General features: G+C 39.3%; 1 protein-coding gene across 1 annotated transcript; it reads left to right on the top strand.

Moving 5' to 3' along the window:
• Positions 1–10,668: 10,668 nt before the first annotated feature.
• On the top strand, positions 10,669–12,796 carry LOC145642967 (protein FAR1-RELATED SEQUENCE 5-like). The gene is made up of 3 exons (XM_081694123.1): positions 10,669–11,152; positions 11,756–11,925; positions 12,635–12,796. The coding sequence occupies exons 1-3, from the start codon at positions 10,669–10,671 to the stop codon at positions 12,794–12,796; spliced, it is 816 nt and encodes a 271-aa protein (XP_081550249.1).
• Positions 12,797–19,232: the final 6,436 nt, after the last annotated feature.

Genomic DNA, 19,232 nt, shown 5'->3' with positions numbered 1-19,232 from the left:
TATGTATCTCCAAAGGAGGGTAGGAATCTGTCTTACCCAAAGCTTGGTCACTTTTGGGACTAGACTGGCAAGTTCTTTTGGGTTACAGTACCCTCCTCTTTTGTTGTGCCACACAACTTTTAAGAAATCCGCACTAATATGGTGGGGTTTACTGTTTTTCCCTCTTAGCCTGCTCGTGAGATAGAGGATTTTGATGCCTTGCTAAGAGCGGGCACAGGTGACGTAAAGTTTCCTAAGATCTCATTGCCTAACTCTCTATACATTGTCGGCAACGAGCAGCTCTCTGCCATGCGTTAGTGCTCTACTCATGATTCTGGTAAGTATTGCTTTTCCTTTTTGCATTTTTCTTTAAGTGTTTATCTCCTTTTTGGTTTTGTCCGCGCTGTACGCTTATGCTTTTTTGTCCTCCCGTTTTCTTTGGCTGTCTGGTTTTCAGGTTATGACAAGCTAGATAGGCGCATTCTCGGTTTGGCTGATAATAGAAAGGACCCTCTCACGGCCACCCCCGATAACCCTCTAGAGCTCTTGAGACTCTTGAGGTCTATGCTAGCTCTTTGAAGAAAGTGGTACGCTTGGCTCCCGCTGAGTTAAGGGTTGTCTTTGGCACAGTGACCGCTGCTGATCGCGTAGGGTCTAGCCGTGCTGAGGCTGATCCTTCCTCTTCTACTATTGGGAGCCGACGAGAGACTCGGCCTGAACCTAGGGGAATTGCTATAGAGTATGAGGCGTTAGTGGCGCAGGATGCTTCTCCTGAGAAGCGACTTGATGCGGGTTTCGACCGGGTGGCTCGTCAGACCTTTGTGGCAAATGAGCCACTTAATTAAGCTTTTAAAGATTCGAAAAATAATGCTGATGATTTCGTTGATAATGTTCTCAAGTTCCTCCTGAGGGAGTTGAGACTACTACCGTGGTGGGTGGGAAACCCACATTTTCTGCTGAGCATGTCCTACTCTCTTATGTCGGCATCGACGCTAATGTTGCAGCCAAGGACGTTACCGTCCCCTGTGTTACTACTTTCTAGTTTAAGCTCTCAGATGAAACTATTATGGATCTTCCTAATTAAGATTCTACCTCGCCCTTCTAGATTGCGAGGTTGCTTGCGGAGTACTAGCAAGGGTGGGCATTCTCATCCTGGGGTGCTCACAAGAAGGATCAACTTGTTACAAGCTTGGAGGATGATCCCGTGACCTCCCCTATAGCTGACACTGACCAACCCGCTGCCAAGAAAGCTCGTACCTCTTCTACCCCCAATCCTTTTGCTTCTCAATCTGCCAATACTGGACTTCTAGGTGAGAATGCTGGTAGAGAGGCTAGCACTCAGAACTCTAGTGAGCTTAATCGTTGTGTTCACCAATTCTTAGGGGGTGCCTTTGAGAACCTGCTTTATGCGGTCTCAATCTCTACTAGCGGTACCTTCCGCTCTACTGGGTCCATAGAGTTCTCAAAGGTTCCTATTGATATTTTGCTTTGACCTTTGATGTGCTCTGCTAGAGCTGAGAATGCCCCCTTTCGCCCTTTAATGAATGTCAGGGCTAATGAGTCCTTGTTTGTTGACAATCCTCAAAACGGTGGCACGCTAGGGTATCGTCTTACTTAGGGGGTTTGCCTCCCTGCTGATTCTACCAGCTACTTAGTTAGTCTCTTTGCTACCACTGCGTGCCATGATCTGCAAAAGGTGAACTTCGCTTTTTACTCTGTGTTTTTTTTTCTATTCTTGCCTTAGTTTGTTTTTGCCTCTCTTGGTTTTTTGCCTTAATTAGCTTTTCTTGTTTTAGACTTTTCTTATCTTTGTCTCTTTGTCTGTTCACAACTCGTCAAGTATGTTGGTGACATATCCAATGGTTTACTCACGGTGGAGAAGGAATACCAGAACCAAGGCTTGGCTCTTGCCTAAAAAGATAAGGAGATTCAGGAGGCTCGTTTTGAGAGGGATGCAATGGCTGGTGAAGTGTCTCCACTGAGAGAGAAGGTGTATTCCTTGCAGCTCCATCTAGGAGAATTTTAACTAACCAAAACCAAGCTGGCGGAGTGCGAGGAGCAGTTGGGGACTTCTCAGGCAAGGGTACAGGCGTTGGAGGCTGAGATGGCTGATATGTGGGCAGGGCAAGCAAACGAGCTCAAGGCTGCTAAAAAGGAGGCACTTAGGTCTTTTGTGCTCTCCTCTTTTTTGCCAAGCTGCTAGCAGATCGTCACGACGGAGGTTGGGAGGCCACAGCCCACTGTGTGAGCGGTCTTTATGGTGAGGGTGAGGAGTAGCAGGCTTATTTTAATGCATTTAGGGCTAGATTTGAGGCAGCTAGGGAGGCCGGCTTGTTTGATATGCCAGCTACTCATCCCCACATTGCTAACTGCACAACCCCTAACCAAGACGTGCTAAAACAGAAGGTGCCCTTTATGCACTGATATTGTTGTGGCCATTGGGGTGGAGACTTTGGCTAATGAACAATAAAGGTTTGGGCAGCTGCCTCCCCCTTACTCTAGCGGTTCATCGGAGTTTCCTTCCCCTAGGTTTGTGGTCACTAGGTATCTTTTGTTATCATATTTAGGGTGTATAGCCGCCAAAGATTGTATTTTAAATGGGTCTATCTTATAACATTTTATTTTTCGACAGCTTGGCTTGTTTAACTCAACTTTAGATTATGTATTTCTTTAGCTGACTTGCTGAATGTTTCCTCGTCCTAGTGAACGGGGGTTCAACTGTATGGATATTGTACTTTTCCTGCTGGATGTTTACTCTGTCTTAGTGGGCAGAGGTTCACTTGTTTAGTGCAAGCACTTTATAACTTTCCTTTTATTTTGCATACTGCTTATCTTACTGCCTGCATATTTGCTGGGACATGTCGCGGAGCCATGTTGTAGTAGCACCTAAACCTTAGTTCAGCAGCCTCCTTGTCGTTCCAGGTGAGGCCTCGTAGGTTGGGCTTTCTTGTTGCTCTTATTCGAATTGTCTTTTTGTCTTAGCTTCCTAATTTGGTTGTATGAGGCTTTTTTGTTTCTCGGCCTTTTTTTACTATACTTAATGGGGATTTGTTGTGTTTCATGCCTTCTATTTTTTTACTTTATGACAAAGTCTTATGTACTATGTCCTCTACTTAGTTCTTGTAGGGACTTGCTTGCGTACCGTTTAGCTTGTTTGGCTGTAGCCTATCTTGGTATTGTTCTGCCCATTTTGTTGTGATTTATTCATGTCATTCATCTTTTTGGCTACTCACTTTTATGTCATTCAACTTGTTTTGTTGTGACTTTCTTATGTTGATGTTGTTCAGCTCGTTTTGCTACGACTTATTTATGTCATTCAGCTTGCTTTGCTGCGACTTATTTGTGTCGTTCACCTTGTTGCGCTGCGACTTATTGTTTTATGCCTCTTACTTATTTTTATAAGGGCTTATTAGTTGTCCTCTCCTCTCTTCCTCGCAAAAGAGGTGAGCTGGGTAGGACTAAGAGAACCTTAGTGCTGCCCACTCATCCCATCTTTTTGCATTTTATTCATTCTTCCCTGCCCAAGTTGAACGTGGCAGACCGTCCCCCCAGGCGTCCCTAAGGTAGTGCCCTATTTTACTTTGAGCAAGTAAGTTACACTTTAGGGAAAGGTGTTCTCCTATACCTAATGTTGTTCTGTTGCACCATTATGTTGTTTTCTACTTTTAACACTTGTATGGCTTTTTCAGCATGTTAGTGTATGATGCTAAAGCATATAATATTTAAACAAGTTTACACAATATACTCCTCATGAAGAGGCTCGTGTTTCATTAAATTTAAATGGCTTGAATTGCCTTGATTAACATGATACGGCCTAAACAAGATTATTGCATAACTAAAGTAAAGCTCTCCAATTTCTACTCAGCTACTTGCTTTTTTAAACAAAGTATTTCTTTAACACATCATCATTAAAACTATTCCTTAAGACCCGACCTTCTAGATCTGCGAGGAGGAAAGCGCCTGGTCTTAGTTGCTCATGAATGATGAAAGGACCTTCCCAGTTGGCTGACAGCTTTCCGTGCTGGTTTCCTATCCCAACTGCTGCTGTCCTTCTAAGAACCATGTCTTCGGGTAACAACTCTCGATGCTTGACCCTCTTGTTGAAAGCCTTGGAAATTCTTCTCTTTTGGGCTACCAGCTTGAGAGCTGCTTTTAGCCGCAATTCTGGCAGGAAGTCCATCTCCTCCAGCATGCGTCTTTCATTTTCTTGCTGCTCGTAGTGCTGGATTCTTAGACTGGGGATTCGCACTTCCACTAGAACTACTGCATCTGCCCCATAGGCCAGGGTAAAAGGGCTTTTCCCAGTGGATTCTTTCTCAGTTGTCCTGTTTGCCCATAATACCTCTGGAACCAAGTCAGCCTAGTGGCCTTTGTACTCTTTTAGCTTCTTTTGCAAGGCCGTTAGTATCAGCTTGTTTGCTGCTTTTGCTGGCCATAGCTCTGCGGGTGGAGACTAAGGCACTTACATATTTGGTGCCCATTTCCTCTATGTAGTCTTTGATGGTATCATAGTCAAATTGGCACCCATGATCAAAGACTATGCACTACGGTACCTCGAACCTTGTTATGATGTTCTTCTATTTGAACGTTCTAACTTTGAACCACTTTTATGTACTTGAAGGGCTCAGCTTCGATCCACTTGGTGAAATAGTCTACTGTCACTATGAGATATTTCATGCCCGCTGACCTAGTGGTGAAGGGTCCTAACATGTTCATTCCCTACTGAGAAAACGGGATCGGGCTGAGAATCGAAGTCAGGTCGTTTACTGGCTAGTTTTTGACTGGGGCATACTTTTGGCACTTTTTACATTTTTTTGACATATGCTAATGCATCTTGTGTTAGAGTTGGCTAGTATGCTCCCCTTATGAGCACTTCCACTCCCAAGGCCTTTCAACCAATGTGGTTGGCACATATTCCTGAGTGTGCTTCTTCCATAATCCTCTCTTGCTCCCACTCTGGGATACACCTTAGCAGTAGTTTTGAGAAGCCTTTCTTGTTGAACTCCCCGTTCATTACAACATACTAGTTTGCACCCTTCTTGACTTTCTTGGCTTACACCACGTCATCTGGTAGCAACCATGAATCTTATAGGTTACTCTGTATGTGAACCATGCTCGCTGCTGTCCAATGCAGTTCACCTGCTAGCTTTCTTCAATGCTGCTCTCCTCTAGGACTTCCACCATGAATATCCTTGTGAGGCTCTACAGGGTGGAACTAGCTAATTTTGATAATGCATCATCTTCAGAATTATGGGATCTCTTTCACCTTGGTTTTTTATCTCAGCATTGTGGGATCTCTAGCCTCATACTCCCCCTTCAACTGACTGACGACTAACTGAGAGGCAATCTGCAGGCGCACTTTTTTGGCTCCCGCTGCGATGCTCATTCTTAGGCCTTCCAAAGTTGTTTTACACTCTACCTCGTTGTTTGATGCCTTGAATTTGAACTTAATGGTGTACCCAAATACATTACCCTCTGACGAGGTTATTATGATTCCCGCTCCACTTCCTGGTTGGGATGAAGATCCATCCACTACCACTTTCAAGATTCTAATTTAATCCACTTTCTCCTCGTAAAAGGCTTCTACTATGACGTCTGTTAATGCTTGAGCTTTAATGGCTGCCCTAGATTTGACCTCAAATTCATATTCAGAGAGCTCTATGGCCCATTTCTGGAGCTTCTTTAAAGCGTCCATTTTTTATAAGGGTTTCTCCAGCGGGTGATTTGTGAGGATTTGAATTTTGTGCGCGTCAAAGTAAGGCTTTAGTTTCCTTGCTATCGTTACCACTGCGAAAGACAACTTCTCTACTAGCGGGTATCTCTGCTCAGCCTCAGTAAGCACGTGGCTCACAAAGTATACTGGCCTCTACTGTTTTAGCCTTTTAACAAGGAGAACTAACGAAATTGTTTGAATTGAGGCGGAGATATATAGCTGTAGTTTTCGCTTAACTCCAAGTTGATCATGGTTGAGAGCTTATTCAGATACTCCTTAATCCCCTCAAAAGATTCTTTTTCCGCTGCTCCTCACTTAAAGTCCCTATTCCCTTTTAATAGCTTGTAAAAAGGTAAGGCTTTTTCAGCTAACTTGCTGATGAACTGGGTCAGCGCTGCTATTCTTCCTATTAGTCACATGATGTATTTGGTGCACTTGGGCTCTAGAAGGCTTAGAACAGCCTCCACTTTCTCCGGGTTGGCAATGATTCCCCTCTCACTAATCAGGAAGCGTAAGAACTTCCCGGTGCTTGCCCCAAATACACTTTTTTTTGGGTTGAGCTTGTATTATACTTGTTTAGGGTGAAGATTGAGTCAACAACGTATACTTCAACATTCATGCCCTTCTGGTGCATGAACACCCTATCCATTGTCTTTTGAAAAGTAGCCCTAGCATTTTTCAGCCCGAATGGCATAGCTATGTAATTGTACACTCCCCTTCGGTGATGAATGCAGTCTTCGTCTTGTCTGGCTTGTGCAAGCTGATCTGATGGTACCCTGAGTAGGGGTGCATGAAGCTTAGCAGGGCATGGCCGCTGGTTGAGTCTACTAGCTGGTCGATTCGCGGCAGCGGGTAGTAATCCTTTGGACATGCTTTGTTTAGATTTGTGAAATCAACGCACATCCTTCATTGGTCGTTTGATTTCTTGACCATGACCACATTAGCTAACCACTCCGGATAATAGCAAGGTTCTATGAACCCTGCTTCTAAAAGCTTATCCACCACCTCCTGGATTACTTGATTTTTCTTTGTGAAGAACCTTCGTTTCTTTTGCCTAACCGGCTTGATGTCCTCTTTCACATTCATCTTATGAACCATGAATGCGAGGTTAAATCCCGGAATCTCATCTACTGAGAATGCGAAGATGTCTTTGTTCTTCCCCAACAACTCTATGAGGTGCACCCATACCCTATGGTCGATATCTTTTCCAGTTTTTACAGTCCTTAAATTGTTGACTTCTATGAGCTTGACATTTACATGCTCCCCACTAGGAAGTGGTCTAACTACCTCCTCCTTTGCGGGCTTGAAGTTTTCCATAGCTAACATCTTATTGTCCTTCTCCTTGTGATACTCTTCTCGCTTCCTCTTCCGTGATTTCCTTTCAGCGTGCTCATTGGACCTTGGCTCTACACCTAGCTACTACCTGGTCCTAGCAGGCTGCTTTAAGGTTGTTATGTTACATTGTTTAGTTGTCTTCTGACTTTCCCCGAGTTTTGCTGACCGCCCCTCATTGGTCGTGTATACCATGGCAAGGTTGTAGGTGTAAACCACCCGCCTATCTTGTGGATGAGCGGTCTTCCCATGATCATATTGTAGGGTGATGGAGAGTCTGTCACCAAGAATTCTGCTCGAACATCACGTCTCCTTGACCTTTCTCCCACTCGGACTGAAAGTTCGATTATATTCTCAGGGATTAGCCTTGACCTGTTAAACCCGGTGACTTCATAGGTCACCCTTTTTAGGTCCTTCTTGTCCAGCTTCAGCTCCTTAAACGCGCTGATGTGTAGGATGTTGACTGAGCTGCCACCATCTATCAGTACTCTATCCACCTCCCAATTTGCGATTCTCATTGTCACTACCGGAGGGTCGTCATGAGGCTACATTATGCCTTTTGGTCATACTCATCAAATGTAGCTCGTGGCTGCGGGGGAAGAGTCGGCCACCTGCGTTTCTCGTTATAACTGATCTTGATGCGAGAGCATGGACACTATTTTTGATCCAAATTGACTATTGTTGACTTGATCAAGATTGGAAAATATTTGAGCTTAATTTGAATTATCTAGATAATTTTCCTCGTATATGAGATGTGACTTAGGTTGCATTTATTTAGTTACTATCTTGTAATTAATCCTAGCCTTTCATTTTGTATGGTTTAGATTTAATGAGGTTTAGGGTTTTATTTCATGTATTAGTGCCTCCCTATAAAAGAAGTTACTTTATGATGTAATAGAAGAGATTTGTTTTGAATATTGAATTTATGAGAGTTTTTCTCTTCTTCGAGTTCTTTGTGATCTCTCCTTTGTGGTAAAATCTCAATCTTTATCAAACTTTGTGGTTGATTAGATTGAAACCCTTGTTTTTCTAGACTATGTGACTAGTGAATCAAGTTATTTTGCTAAATAATCTTACTTTGTGTTGATTATTTTAGATTAGATCTTGATCCAAGATCATATCTTTATTTTTCTTGCATTCAAAAACTCACAAAAATTCCTCAAAAATAGATCTTTAATTTTCTTTTAGTATCAAATGGTATCATGAGCCAAAGGTTATTAACCTTTTGATCCAACCAAATTTAAAAAAAAAAATCACAAAAAGGGGGAATCCCACGAATTTGGGTTGCTGCTACTATCATTTCCCCATTAATACTACCAAATTATCATCATATAATCACCATTAAACATTATCAACACCGCCCACTTTCTTTTCCCCTTGATTTCCTTTTGTTTTAGCTGCGAGAATCAAGACTCAGACCCACGAACCACCTTTGTTTTTTTCATTCGATGAGATTCCACCATCAAAACAACACCCCTTTTTTTTCGATTTTCACACAGAAATTCTAAGACCTAAACAAAATTGAAACCATTTTTATCTGATTTCAAACAAGGTCGAGTAGTTTAAGCGTCGCCCATTCTAGACCGCTGCTAATACCGCAGCTTGAAGCTCCACCACCACTATCGTCGATCTAGGCTGTTGGTTCCTAGTCAAGCACGCAGTTTGTTTCGGTTTTAAATCGGACTTTGTTCGGGTTTCTATTGGGCCGAATTTGGGTTTGCTCTATGTGGAACAGAGGAGTGTGGCTCCATAGCTTCGAGGCTCTGTAATCTAGTAGCGGGTGCTTCTATTGTATCAATAAGTATAATTCTAGGGTTGAGAGACGTTTTTGAAGTGTCTCTCAATGGCTTTTTTGCAATAAAGTCGAAAATAAAGTAAAACGGGGATAGATTTGGAGGGAAAAGGTAACGGGAAGCTAAAAAATGAAACGGAGTGGTCCTAAAAGTAGGATAGCGACATGTGAATAAAATACAATTTTTTGGGAATGCCGATAGTGACATTTGATTAAAAAAACTCAGTGTTGTTGTACTTTATTTCTCCCAAACTCAAAAAGGCAAAACTTGTTGAAGAATTTTCGAAAAAGCCCAAATCCAGAACTTTGGTAACACCATGGGAGAGGTTAGGTAAAAGTCGGAGCTCCAAAAAACCATCTTGAAATTGTGTTGAACTTAGGCAAATGCAATGGATGGTGTTACTAACGTCAACGTTGTCGTTAGTAACACCGGGGATGATGATGTATTGGTGGTCGATGTGGTGAATGATGGAGGAGGAGGTCAGCTCGCAGAGGTGAATGACGGTGCTGCTTTAAGGGAGTTGTTGAAAGGGGTAAGTATTTGAAAATTCTACAGTACAGTTGATTTATTGCTAAAATTTTATGGTTTTTTGAGTAGTATTTCATAAATGATTTAAATTACTGCATGAAAAGGGTTGTTGACTAATCCCCATATGTAATTAAACAGTGTACTCGATTTTTTGCCTAAATTTTAGGGTTTGATGTTAGTTGAAATCAGAAAATTTGTACAAAAACGCAATTATTGGTTGAATTTATTTGAAGTTTGTGTTATGGAGTAATTTAGTCAGTAAAATATGGTTCAATCGTATTATAATTGAAGATTTGTATCGACAATTGAAGTGGAAATTTTGAAAAATTCAATTTATATTAGCATTTCGTATGTAGTTAATGGTGTTTTGTTGTCTGAAATTAAAAATCAGTGGTATGTTTTGTGTCATTTGGTTAAGATTGATTACTTGTTGGATATGTTAGTTGTTAAGATTGGTTAGTGATTTTTGTGTTTGTGTAAGGTTTTATTTGTTATAGTTTCCTCTGGCATATGTGTATGGATATCAATTTTATTTTGGTTAAGATTGATTAGTTGTTGGATATCGGTTTTATTTGTTATATTTATTTTTCAATGAAGGTTGTGGTTGGTAAAGAGTCTTATAAGACTCCAAAGAAAGGCTTTAGTAGTGTTGCAATGTCAGTTGAGATAGAAGAGTATGTTGAAGTGGATGTTGATCTTCCTCCTCCTTCAATTGGGATGGTTTTCCAGTCATGGCAGGAGCTTGATGAATATTTTAGGGAATATGGGAAGCAGAATGGATTTGGGGTTGTCCGTACTAGTGCTTATAAAGTAGAGAAATGGCCTAATGAAAAAATGAGAAGGAATTGTTTGTGGACTTGTGAGTGCTTTGGGTTGCCTGTTAGGAAGCGGAAGAAGGTGGAGGATAGTTTAGTGACTGATGCTCAGGTTGTTGAGGATGAAGCGGTTGGTGTTCAGAGGAGGAGTAAGAAAGTTCAATGTCTTGTGAATGTGTATGCAAATGTTAATGAACGTGGAGAATGGGTTGTTCAGAGAGTAGTACTTAAGCATGGTGGACACACCCCCACACCTGGGAAGGCTAAGAATATTAGTAGGTTGAGGAAAAAGTTTCTGGTGGAGAATCCACTTGTTGTGAGGCAGCTTTTCAATGAGCGGAGATGTAGGGTTCCTGTGGTAAAAATCTATAACAAAATGGTCAGGGAGCGTAATGGGGTGGAGAACATGCCCTTTGCCTAGAAAGATCTTCATGATGAAGTGGCTAAGCAGAAGAAAAGAATTTATGATGAAGGTGACGCTAAAGCAATGTTTACTTATTTCCAAACTATGGTTGATGATAACTCTGATTTTTTCTACACATATCGAGTTGATGAAGAGGGTAAGTTGAAGGATATTCTTTGGGTAGATGCTAGGTGTCGCATGGCACACGAGGAGTTTGGTGATGTAGTTTTCTTTGACTCCATATACTTGACCAATGAGTACAAGTTACCGTTTTGCAACTTTGTGGGAGTTAACCACCATGGTCAAACTATTCTATTTAGATGTGCGCTTGTTAGGAGAGAGACTACTGAGACCTTTGAGTGGGTGTATAGCAATTGGTTGAGGTGTATGCAGAACAAAGTCCTTGTTGCAATACTAACAGATCAGGACCCTGTGATGAGGAAAGCTCTTAAGGCTACAGTGAAAGGGACTACACACAGATGGTGTGTTTGGCATATTCTGCAAAAATTCTCTACGAAGTTGGGGAAGCATCGTAATTATCCTTTGTTGAAGGAAGACTTAGAGAGTGTTGTGTATGATAGCTTGGACTGTGAAGAGTTTGAATGACGATGGGAAGAAGTGATCAAGAAACACGAATGTGAAAGCGACGAGTGGTTGGAAGGTGTGCTGTGCTGATCTCTTTGTTTTTAGTTTTCTTATAACAACTGACATGAAAATGAATTAGTGTGTTGTGGGGTGTATGGTAATTGTAGTGTGTACTATGTTTGGTAACACTGATTGCTTAGTAATTATGTTGGTTTGTTGCTAATTTGGAAGAAAAGTAGTGAACTTCTTTGTACTAACTTTGGTACTGTTTGTGTGGTTAGTAATTATATTGGTGGTTATTATATATGATGGTGTTTTGTTATTTTGTCTACGTATAATTTTGAGTTTTGTTTTGGGATTAACAATTATTGGCTTTTTTTTTCAGTAATTATTGGTAGGTTTTGTGTTTTCAAGAAGTATTGCCCTTATCCTATGATTACTTGTTGTTGTGATTTTGTGATTTTGTTGATGTTTTCAGTCATCGCCCGAATTCCTTCGCAGTAGTAATGGCATTTTTAGAGTGGCCTGTTTTGCTGACTATTTATTCTTTTATGCACATTGTATTTACATTATGTGTTATTGGGCCTGGTTTTTTTGATTTCTGAAGGCTTGTTTCTTGAGCGCGATATGTGGGTCCCTGCGTATGTGAAGCATCTTTTTTGGGCCGGAATGAAAACAACCCAGAGGGTTGAGAACATACACAGTTTCTTTGATGGTTATTTGAGCAGGCATACATTGCTCAGTGAATTTGTGGAGAGATATTGTGAAGCTCTAGAGGTTAGAGCTACAAGTGAGAAAAGAGCTGATGACAATAATTCCAGATTTGTCACGCAACCCATCACAGCCTTTCAAGCTGAGTCTTTGTTTTGGAAAATCTATACCGATGCGAAATTCAAAGAAGTCCAAAGGGAGTGCACTAGGGCACTTCAAGAAAATAACCTTTTCGTAGCGATTATTTTAACCTTTAGTATCGATTGTAATTGCAACAAAAAGCTTTCCAAACGAATGGTCATTCGATACAATATCCCCTGTTGCCTTAGCCTTTGGTAGTGGTTTTCAATATCGCTGGGGTTGACCTCAATAATCGATACAAAAAACTACATCCAATCGTGGTGATTATTGTAGCGATTACAATCGCTACAAATGTTTAATTCATTTTCTTAAAAAGAAAAAAACATGCGTATGATCTTTACAAGATTCGAACATGCAACCTCAAACTCCTTTATTAAATGTTTCACCAATACGCTATGACATATTTTATGTATTCTTTGTCAAACAATATTTATATATCTAGTGTTGAAAAGGCTTTTCGTATTGATTTTTAGGATTTAGTGGCAATTTTAAATGATACGATTTCTCAAAATTATATAAATGTGTAAAAATAGTGTGGTTATGTATTATTATGTTTTCCGTATCGATTTTATATGGCGATTGTAAAATGATACGACTTCCTTAACTATTTCACAAACATACTTGTATATTGTAGTTTATGTACAATTGCTACGAAATAACCGCTACGAAAAGACATTTTTCTTGTAGTGGGGTGCTATATGTCACTGGTCTGGAGAAGAGACAAATATCAGACACACTGATAGAACATGTTCTTGAGGATATTGTGTGGTTCAAACTGAAGAATTCAAGGAAATAAGTACCTTCGCAGAGGAAACGGGTATACAAGGTTACATACAATAGCAGCACCCAAGAAGCTGAATGCAAATGTAGGTACTTTCATTGCCATGGTATAATATGTCGCCATACGATTATGGTGTATCAAATGAATAATTGTAGAGAAATTCCTGACAAGTACATCCTACATCGTTGGAGGAAAGATGTTATTAGGAAGCATACTAGAGTAAAAGTGAAGTACCATAATCCCAGCAAGACAGAGGCGGTGTGTAGATTTGATAAGATGATGGGGAAGTTTTCTCCCATTTGTTCAAAGGCATCAATTTGCAAGAGTGCGTCTGATGTTTTGTTGAACGGTCTGCAGTTGCTTGATATCCAGGTAGAAAAGAAATTGGCCATGCTGTCCCATAATAGATCTTATCTTTTGGGGTGTAACGTCACACCGTCCTCCGTGTGTTTGGAAAAGGAGGCTACACCACCTACTACCGAAAAGCAAGGCAGTAGTGCAAAGGACTTGTCTCTTGAACTTGCTACCATAAAGGACCCGCCCATTCCGAAGAAACCTCCTCACCGTACCACAGATTCGAGGTACAAGTCATGCGTTGAAAAAGCTAAGAAACCGGGAAAGAGGAGCAATGGAAAACAAGGAACATGTGGTGGGACTGAAATCAACCCACCACAGTAATTTGTTCCACAGGTATTTGATTAAATTTATGTTTTGCTAGTGATTCGTTGAAATTTGTGTTTGAACCGTATTTAAATAATATTTTTTTTTTTTAAAATAGGAACAACATCTACCATTTCCTATGATGGGTTATAGTCCTCATTATGTAAGAGGCATTTAAATGACATATGGTGATGGTTCGTTGGGGTATTTTACCTCTTTGTCTGGAGTGCAGTGTCCTCCTTCTTCTGGGGGTGTTGAATCCCCATCTCAGAGGCCGTTTTATTCCCCATTTTTTGTGCCAGAACAACAATATTGTCATATGGCGGGAATGCCAATGCAAATGGGTGGTTCTAATTCTCCTAACACGGCTGTATCTCAGTACCTGTACCACCTAGTGAGGCCTGCAACGCCTGGAAGTATTAGCCAAACAACTCCCAACCACGGTGGTCGTCCTACTAACAACAGTACAGAGTAGCTTCAAGTAACGGCCCACACCCCGTTTTGTGTATGAAACTAACACCAAAACTGAGCTCATAACCCTTTTGTTTTAGTTGGGGGCTCAAAAACATTTGGTATTCCAGGTTGATCTTTTTGTAAAGAAATTCTGACTTTTATCTTTTGACAAGTTGTACGTATATGATGGTTGTAACTATGATGGGTTGACTTTTATCTTTTGACAACTTGTAAGTATATGATGGTTGTAACTATGATGGGTTGATCGTGGATCTATGTGTTGCCATTGCTTGTAAGAAAACTACAGCCTTTTGGAAACATGATGATTGAGTAATGATTTGCATAAGAAATGCTTAAATTCTTAAATTTGTTGAATTTTCATGCTTCAACTCAGATGAAATGGTTATATGGTATGATGTTTTGCTTAGTTTAGCACACCTACCGTCTTTGTTTGATTAATAGTGTGTAAGGGTCCAACTGAAATGCTTACAGATCCATCTGAACTTATTAAAAGGTGAAGGCCCAACAGGACGGTATTAATGGAATAGTTAAAAGGATCAACTTAAATGCTTAAAGATCCTTTTGAATTTGTTACAAGGTCCAACTGGGAAAGGCCAAATGGGACTGTATAATGGATATGTTAATGGGAGGGTGAAGGGTCTAACTTCAAAGTATAAAACCAAATTGTGCAAGTGAAAGGTTGAACTGAACTGCTTTAGGGTACAACTATAGAGGGTTAGCATATTTCAGTTGTACAAAAAGGGATTTGAATATATTTCTTACATGATGCAACCGCATTCTGGTAATTGTACTGGTGCGGTGTGATTAAGGATTCCACTGTTATTTGTTAAGGTTCCACTGTAACTTATTAGGGTACTACTTTGTACTTAGTATTACAAAAATAGTATCCTATTGCCCTGGAAGCATAAGTTAGTGAAGTGATGTTAAATACTGTTATGTAAGGGTTACCTTTGAGATATATTAAGTCCAACAATGGTTTGTTTGAGATATATTATGGTACCTTTAACTACAAATAGGGTATAATCAAAATTTAGGAGAAATGGAAGATGCAAATTTATAATGTAATATGTCAAATAATGTAAATTTACGTAAAATAAGAAGTGAGTATAGTGGTCTAATGTTGGTGAAAGTGATGTATTAAAGGTCCTTTAATACTAATGTATGTAGAAGTTATAATTGGGTAGGAAAAGTTGTTATTTGTTTAGTTATAACATTTCGATAAACCCTTATGCTTTAATCACATATACCGTTATGTCTTCAGTATATTGCCACCAAAAGCATAATTATTAATACCATTTACCGTTTAGTAAAGCCATGTTTTTTTAGTAAGAGCATGTATTTACTAATTGGAATTGTTAACTTTAATATATTATTGTAATACTTTTGAAATATTTTTGTAATAATACTTTTGAAATATTTTTGTATTAAATAGCAACACAAATTGTAATAATGTCCAATGACGTGTCGGTTTGCACCATTGGCAACAGTTCATTGCACAGCTGGTACTTCATTCTGTACCATTATTCACACTTTGGTTGTGTATATAATTTATCCAGAGGAATTTATTTTGTACCACTGAAACGAAAATAAGTCGGTTTGGTATAGTGTGAAAAAGGGTTTCACTGTTTGTTTTTAGGGTACCACTGTAAGAAATTAGGGTACCTCTTTTTATGTACTTTTATTGTTGTAGGTAATTGTAGAACTGGAACTACCATTTGATGCACTGGTGTTACCAACTGTTGTAGAATGGTTAACTCTAGGTGAAGCATGTGTAGCTTTAACTCTTGTTAGGGTACCTTTAAGTTTTTCTAGGGTATCATCAATTAAGTAACAGGTAAACCAATACTTTAACCATGCATTTGTGGTGAAATAATTAGTGTTTGATGATGGTGGGGGAATGTATCACATACTCTTAGCTCCTTAACAGTACAATGATAAATGAGAAATGCATGGATATGTTACTACCCCCTCATTAGTGTAGAAGATGATACAAACTAGTAATGTCATGAGGAAGATATTGAGGATAAACCTTGTTACTTTTATGTTCTTGTGTTTATTATAGAACTACATTGAGGGTTTTAAATATTTTACGGTTGAATTTTAGTACGAAGTTCGTTTTATTGACGTTTTAAATATTTAGGTAACACTTTGGGTGGGATTAACAAACATAAAATTCAATTTAGTGGTAATAATGCATTTAATTACTTAATTTAGTTTAAAATGCCCAAATTAGTGTTGGGTTTATACCTTTGGTAAACAAAGTAACACCACTGAAATTAAAGTAACACCTTTGACAATAACAGTTTGCCAATTGGAATATAATTTTGTACCACTGTAGTATATTTAGTCTATTACAGGACACTGTCAGTGGTACTAATAGAGATGATGGTGTAACAAAAGTACAAGGTAGTGTTTTATATAACCCCAAAAAAGCCTAAGCGCCAAAATTTTGAAGTTTTGCCGCCCAAACTGAAAAGATCTTTCATTTGCCTTGTTTATAAATACCCATATGCAATTCATTAATAGAAAGTAAATTTAAATGAGTGACTTGGAATAAGATAAACCATGTCTATAAACACAACCTCTTTAGTTGGCCATGGAAACAACTTTGTGGGGGGCGGCGACCTTCTGTGGGTGGCTGCAAAGCGTTGCAATTGCGGGGGCCAAGCAATATTCGAATTCCGTATTTCGTTGTTCGAGGCTAATCCTAGACGACCATACTACAAGTGCAGGTGTTGTTCATTTTGGCAATGGGCAAGGGAGGAGGACATGATTAGAAGCACCAATATTGGTGTAGTGGAGATTTGGCAGAGGCTTGATGTACTTGAGAAGAGAATTGCTACTACTATTAAATATGTAATTCTTGTAGTTGTAGATGTTATGCTAGTGCGTATCTTAAGTTGAAAGATTAGGATTATCGTATGTTTAACTAAGTTTAAAAAAAATTTTGTTTCTCCAATTATTAGGTTTGTGCTAAAGTTATATGTAATTATTCCAAAAAAAATAAGTTTAAACACATGAAAAAAGGAAAGTACGATAGAACGTAATATTATATTAAATGTTTAAACATAACAACATACATAAAGTTTAAGCATCCCACTACATAATACATAAAGTATAACATAACCGTAGTCTCGTCATAGAGAAAATTAAGTCATTAGAAAGGAATTATAACATCATAGCTAAATCCCGCTACATTTGCGGTGTCTACATAGATAAGTGGTCGTTGTCAGAATGCACAGCTCCATCTTCATTCCCCCCTCTGTCTTCGTACCAAGTGGATGCAGGGTGGACTCGATTGGGGCTTGGATAAAATTTAGCTCCTGCTTGTATTATTTAAAAAACAGAAGACAAAATAAAAAAAGGCCATATTATCAAAAAAATTAATACCAAAGTGAATATTGAATTACTATTCTAACACAAATGCCTTTCGTGAAGGCCATATTATCAAAAAAATTTAATACCAAAGTGAATGTTAAATTACTATTCTAACACAAATGCCTTTTGTGTAATTACAAAATCAATGACATTTAAAAATTTAACCACTGACATTTTAAGCAATTATCAAATGGTATTAAAAAAAATTAGATACCTATACATCGACGCCCATTTTGTGGCCGTAGCTTGCGTGGCCCCTGTGAGTGACCCAAGGATAGACGTCTGACTTTTTCCAAATTAGAAGTACACCGTAATACCCATTCACCAATCCAAAACCATCAACAGAGTACACCCCCTGAAGGACATCTCTAATGTACCCGAACAACGTAGCGTCAGCTCTGGCCTCTGTGAGCACCACCACTTCCGGGAAAAATCCATTGTACAACTTGTTGAACGTTTCCTTGAAAGATGGACGGTTCCCATTCCGTGCATTCCACACAATAAAAGTAGCACCTTTTGGAAAACATGGAACGGCCGAAATGTCTTCCGTCGAGGCAGAAACATAGATATAGTGGTACCGAGTCCGTCTTAAGGTTGTTTGACATGTGAAAACATTTAAACAAACCAATTTAATGTTGATATTGACTTCCATCACATGAATTGCAACAATTTTTGACCCAATGAAAATTTTCGTTTCATTAAGAGGAATTGTGTAGATAGGAAGATGGTCGGTCATCACAATTGGCTTACGATCAAACACAGGGATCAAATCTAAGGGAATGAAGGGCGCACCTACCAATATCATGGATTTCTGACAAAGCCAACTTGAGAATACCGAGACACCTTTGTGGAGGTATCCTTCTAGATCGGACAGAGTAAGATAGTAAACAACCCTTACATTGAAGTCCGTCACCTCCATGATGCTGTCGGGGATGAAGGTTGTTGTGTCATCGTCAAGCGAATTAATTAGTTGTTAGCGGACTACGTTCACCGGTATTAGGTCCATGTTAAGGAAGTAATCTTCCCCGGCATAATAACTTATGGCGTTGAAATTATGCTCGGGCTCAATTGAGGTTAGGAAGGGACTGAAGTGCATCAGGGGTTCAGATGGGTGTGGCTGCATAAGCCGACCCCATATGTTGCGCATACTAATGAGACGAGTGGACATAGCTACACTTAACTGAGGTTTTGTTTTTGTTTGGAGAGGTTTTGAAGCGGACTGAGTGAAAGACTGACCACAAGAAAAAAATAACTAAAGTAATAAATCAACTACAAGCAACCCACTTTGTTCAATTCAAATGGCATTACGTACAACCTGACAACCAAAACAGTGTCTGATGTGACAATTCAACACCCTAGCAGAGTAGTTTATAGTGTGATCTTTTACTAAATTTTTACCCTATGGATTTACCCTATGGTGTTACGCTATGCCATTACAATTACTACCCTATTGTTTTACTAACCATAGTCCAACTGGAAAAGCTTCAGGAAGTACTGACATGACAAAACAATTCACTAGGCACTAAGGCTGTACTTGTACTTTATTACATTTTATAATGATAAAGTTAAATAGGACATCCTTTACAATTGCAATTAAAAGGGGAGTAATGGTGGAGTATAATTTCCCAAGTGTTAAGTATTAGTTGATAGTGTAATCTAAGAAATCCAAAATTGTGGTACGACTTCTCTATTTATTTATCCAAGGACTTCGTTATATATACAAATAATATAGGCAAAGAATTTAGCCATTTCACCAAAAAATAAAATTCCTCCTTGTACATTATAGCTTAAAATGAAACCAAAATTGAAAACGAAATGTGACATCGTAGATTTTATCGTAGATGGTTGCATACAAACCGGTGAATTAACTGAAATATATGGAGAAAGTGGAGTCGGTAAAACACAAATTTGTTTGCAACTACTCCTCACTTGCATACTC

This window comes from Chenopodium album, chromosome 8 (assembly GCF_948465745.1).
Source record: "Chenopodium album chromosome 8, dcCheAlbu1.1, whole genome shotgun sequence".
Taxonomy (NCBI): domain Eukaryota; kingdom Viridiplantae; phylum Streptophyta; class Magnoliopsida; order Caryophyllales; family Amaranthaceae; genus Chenopodium; species Chenopodium album.
Note: the sequence above shows the minus strand (reverse complement) of the source record. Positions and strands in the feature narration are given on the sequence as shown.

Coding starts and splice junctions, on each gene's coding strand:
- LOC145642967 (XM_081694123.1), top strand. CDS start 10,669: ATGGTTGATGATAACTCTGATTTTTTCTACACATATCGAGTTGATGAA. Junction 11,153..11,755: donor TGTGTATGATAGCTTGGACT/GTGAAGAGTTTG, acceptor TGATTTCTGAAG/GCTTGTTTCTTGAGCGCGAT. Junction 11,926..12,634: donor GATATTGTGAAGCTCTAGAG/GTTAGAGCTACA, acceptor TGTATATTGTAG/TTTATGTACAATTGCTACGA.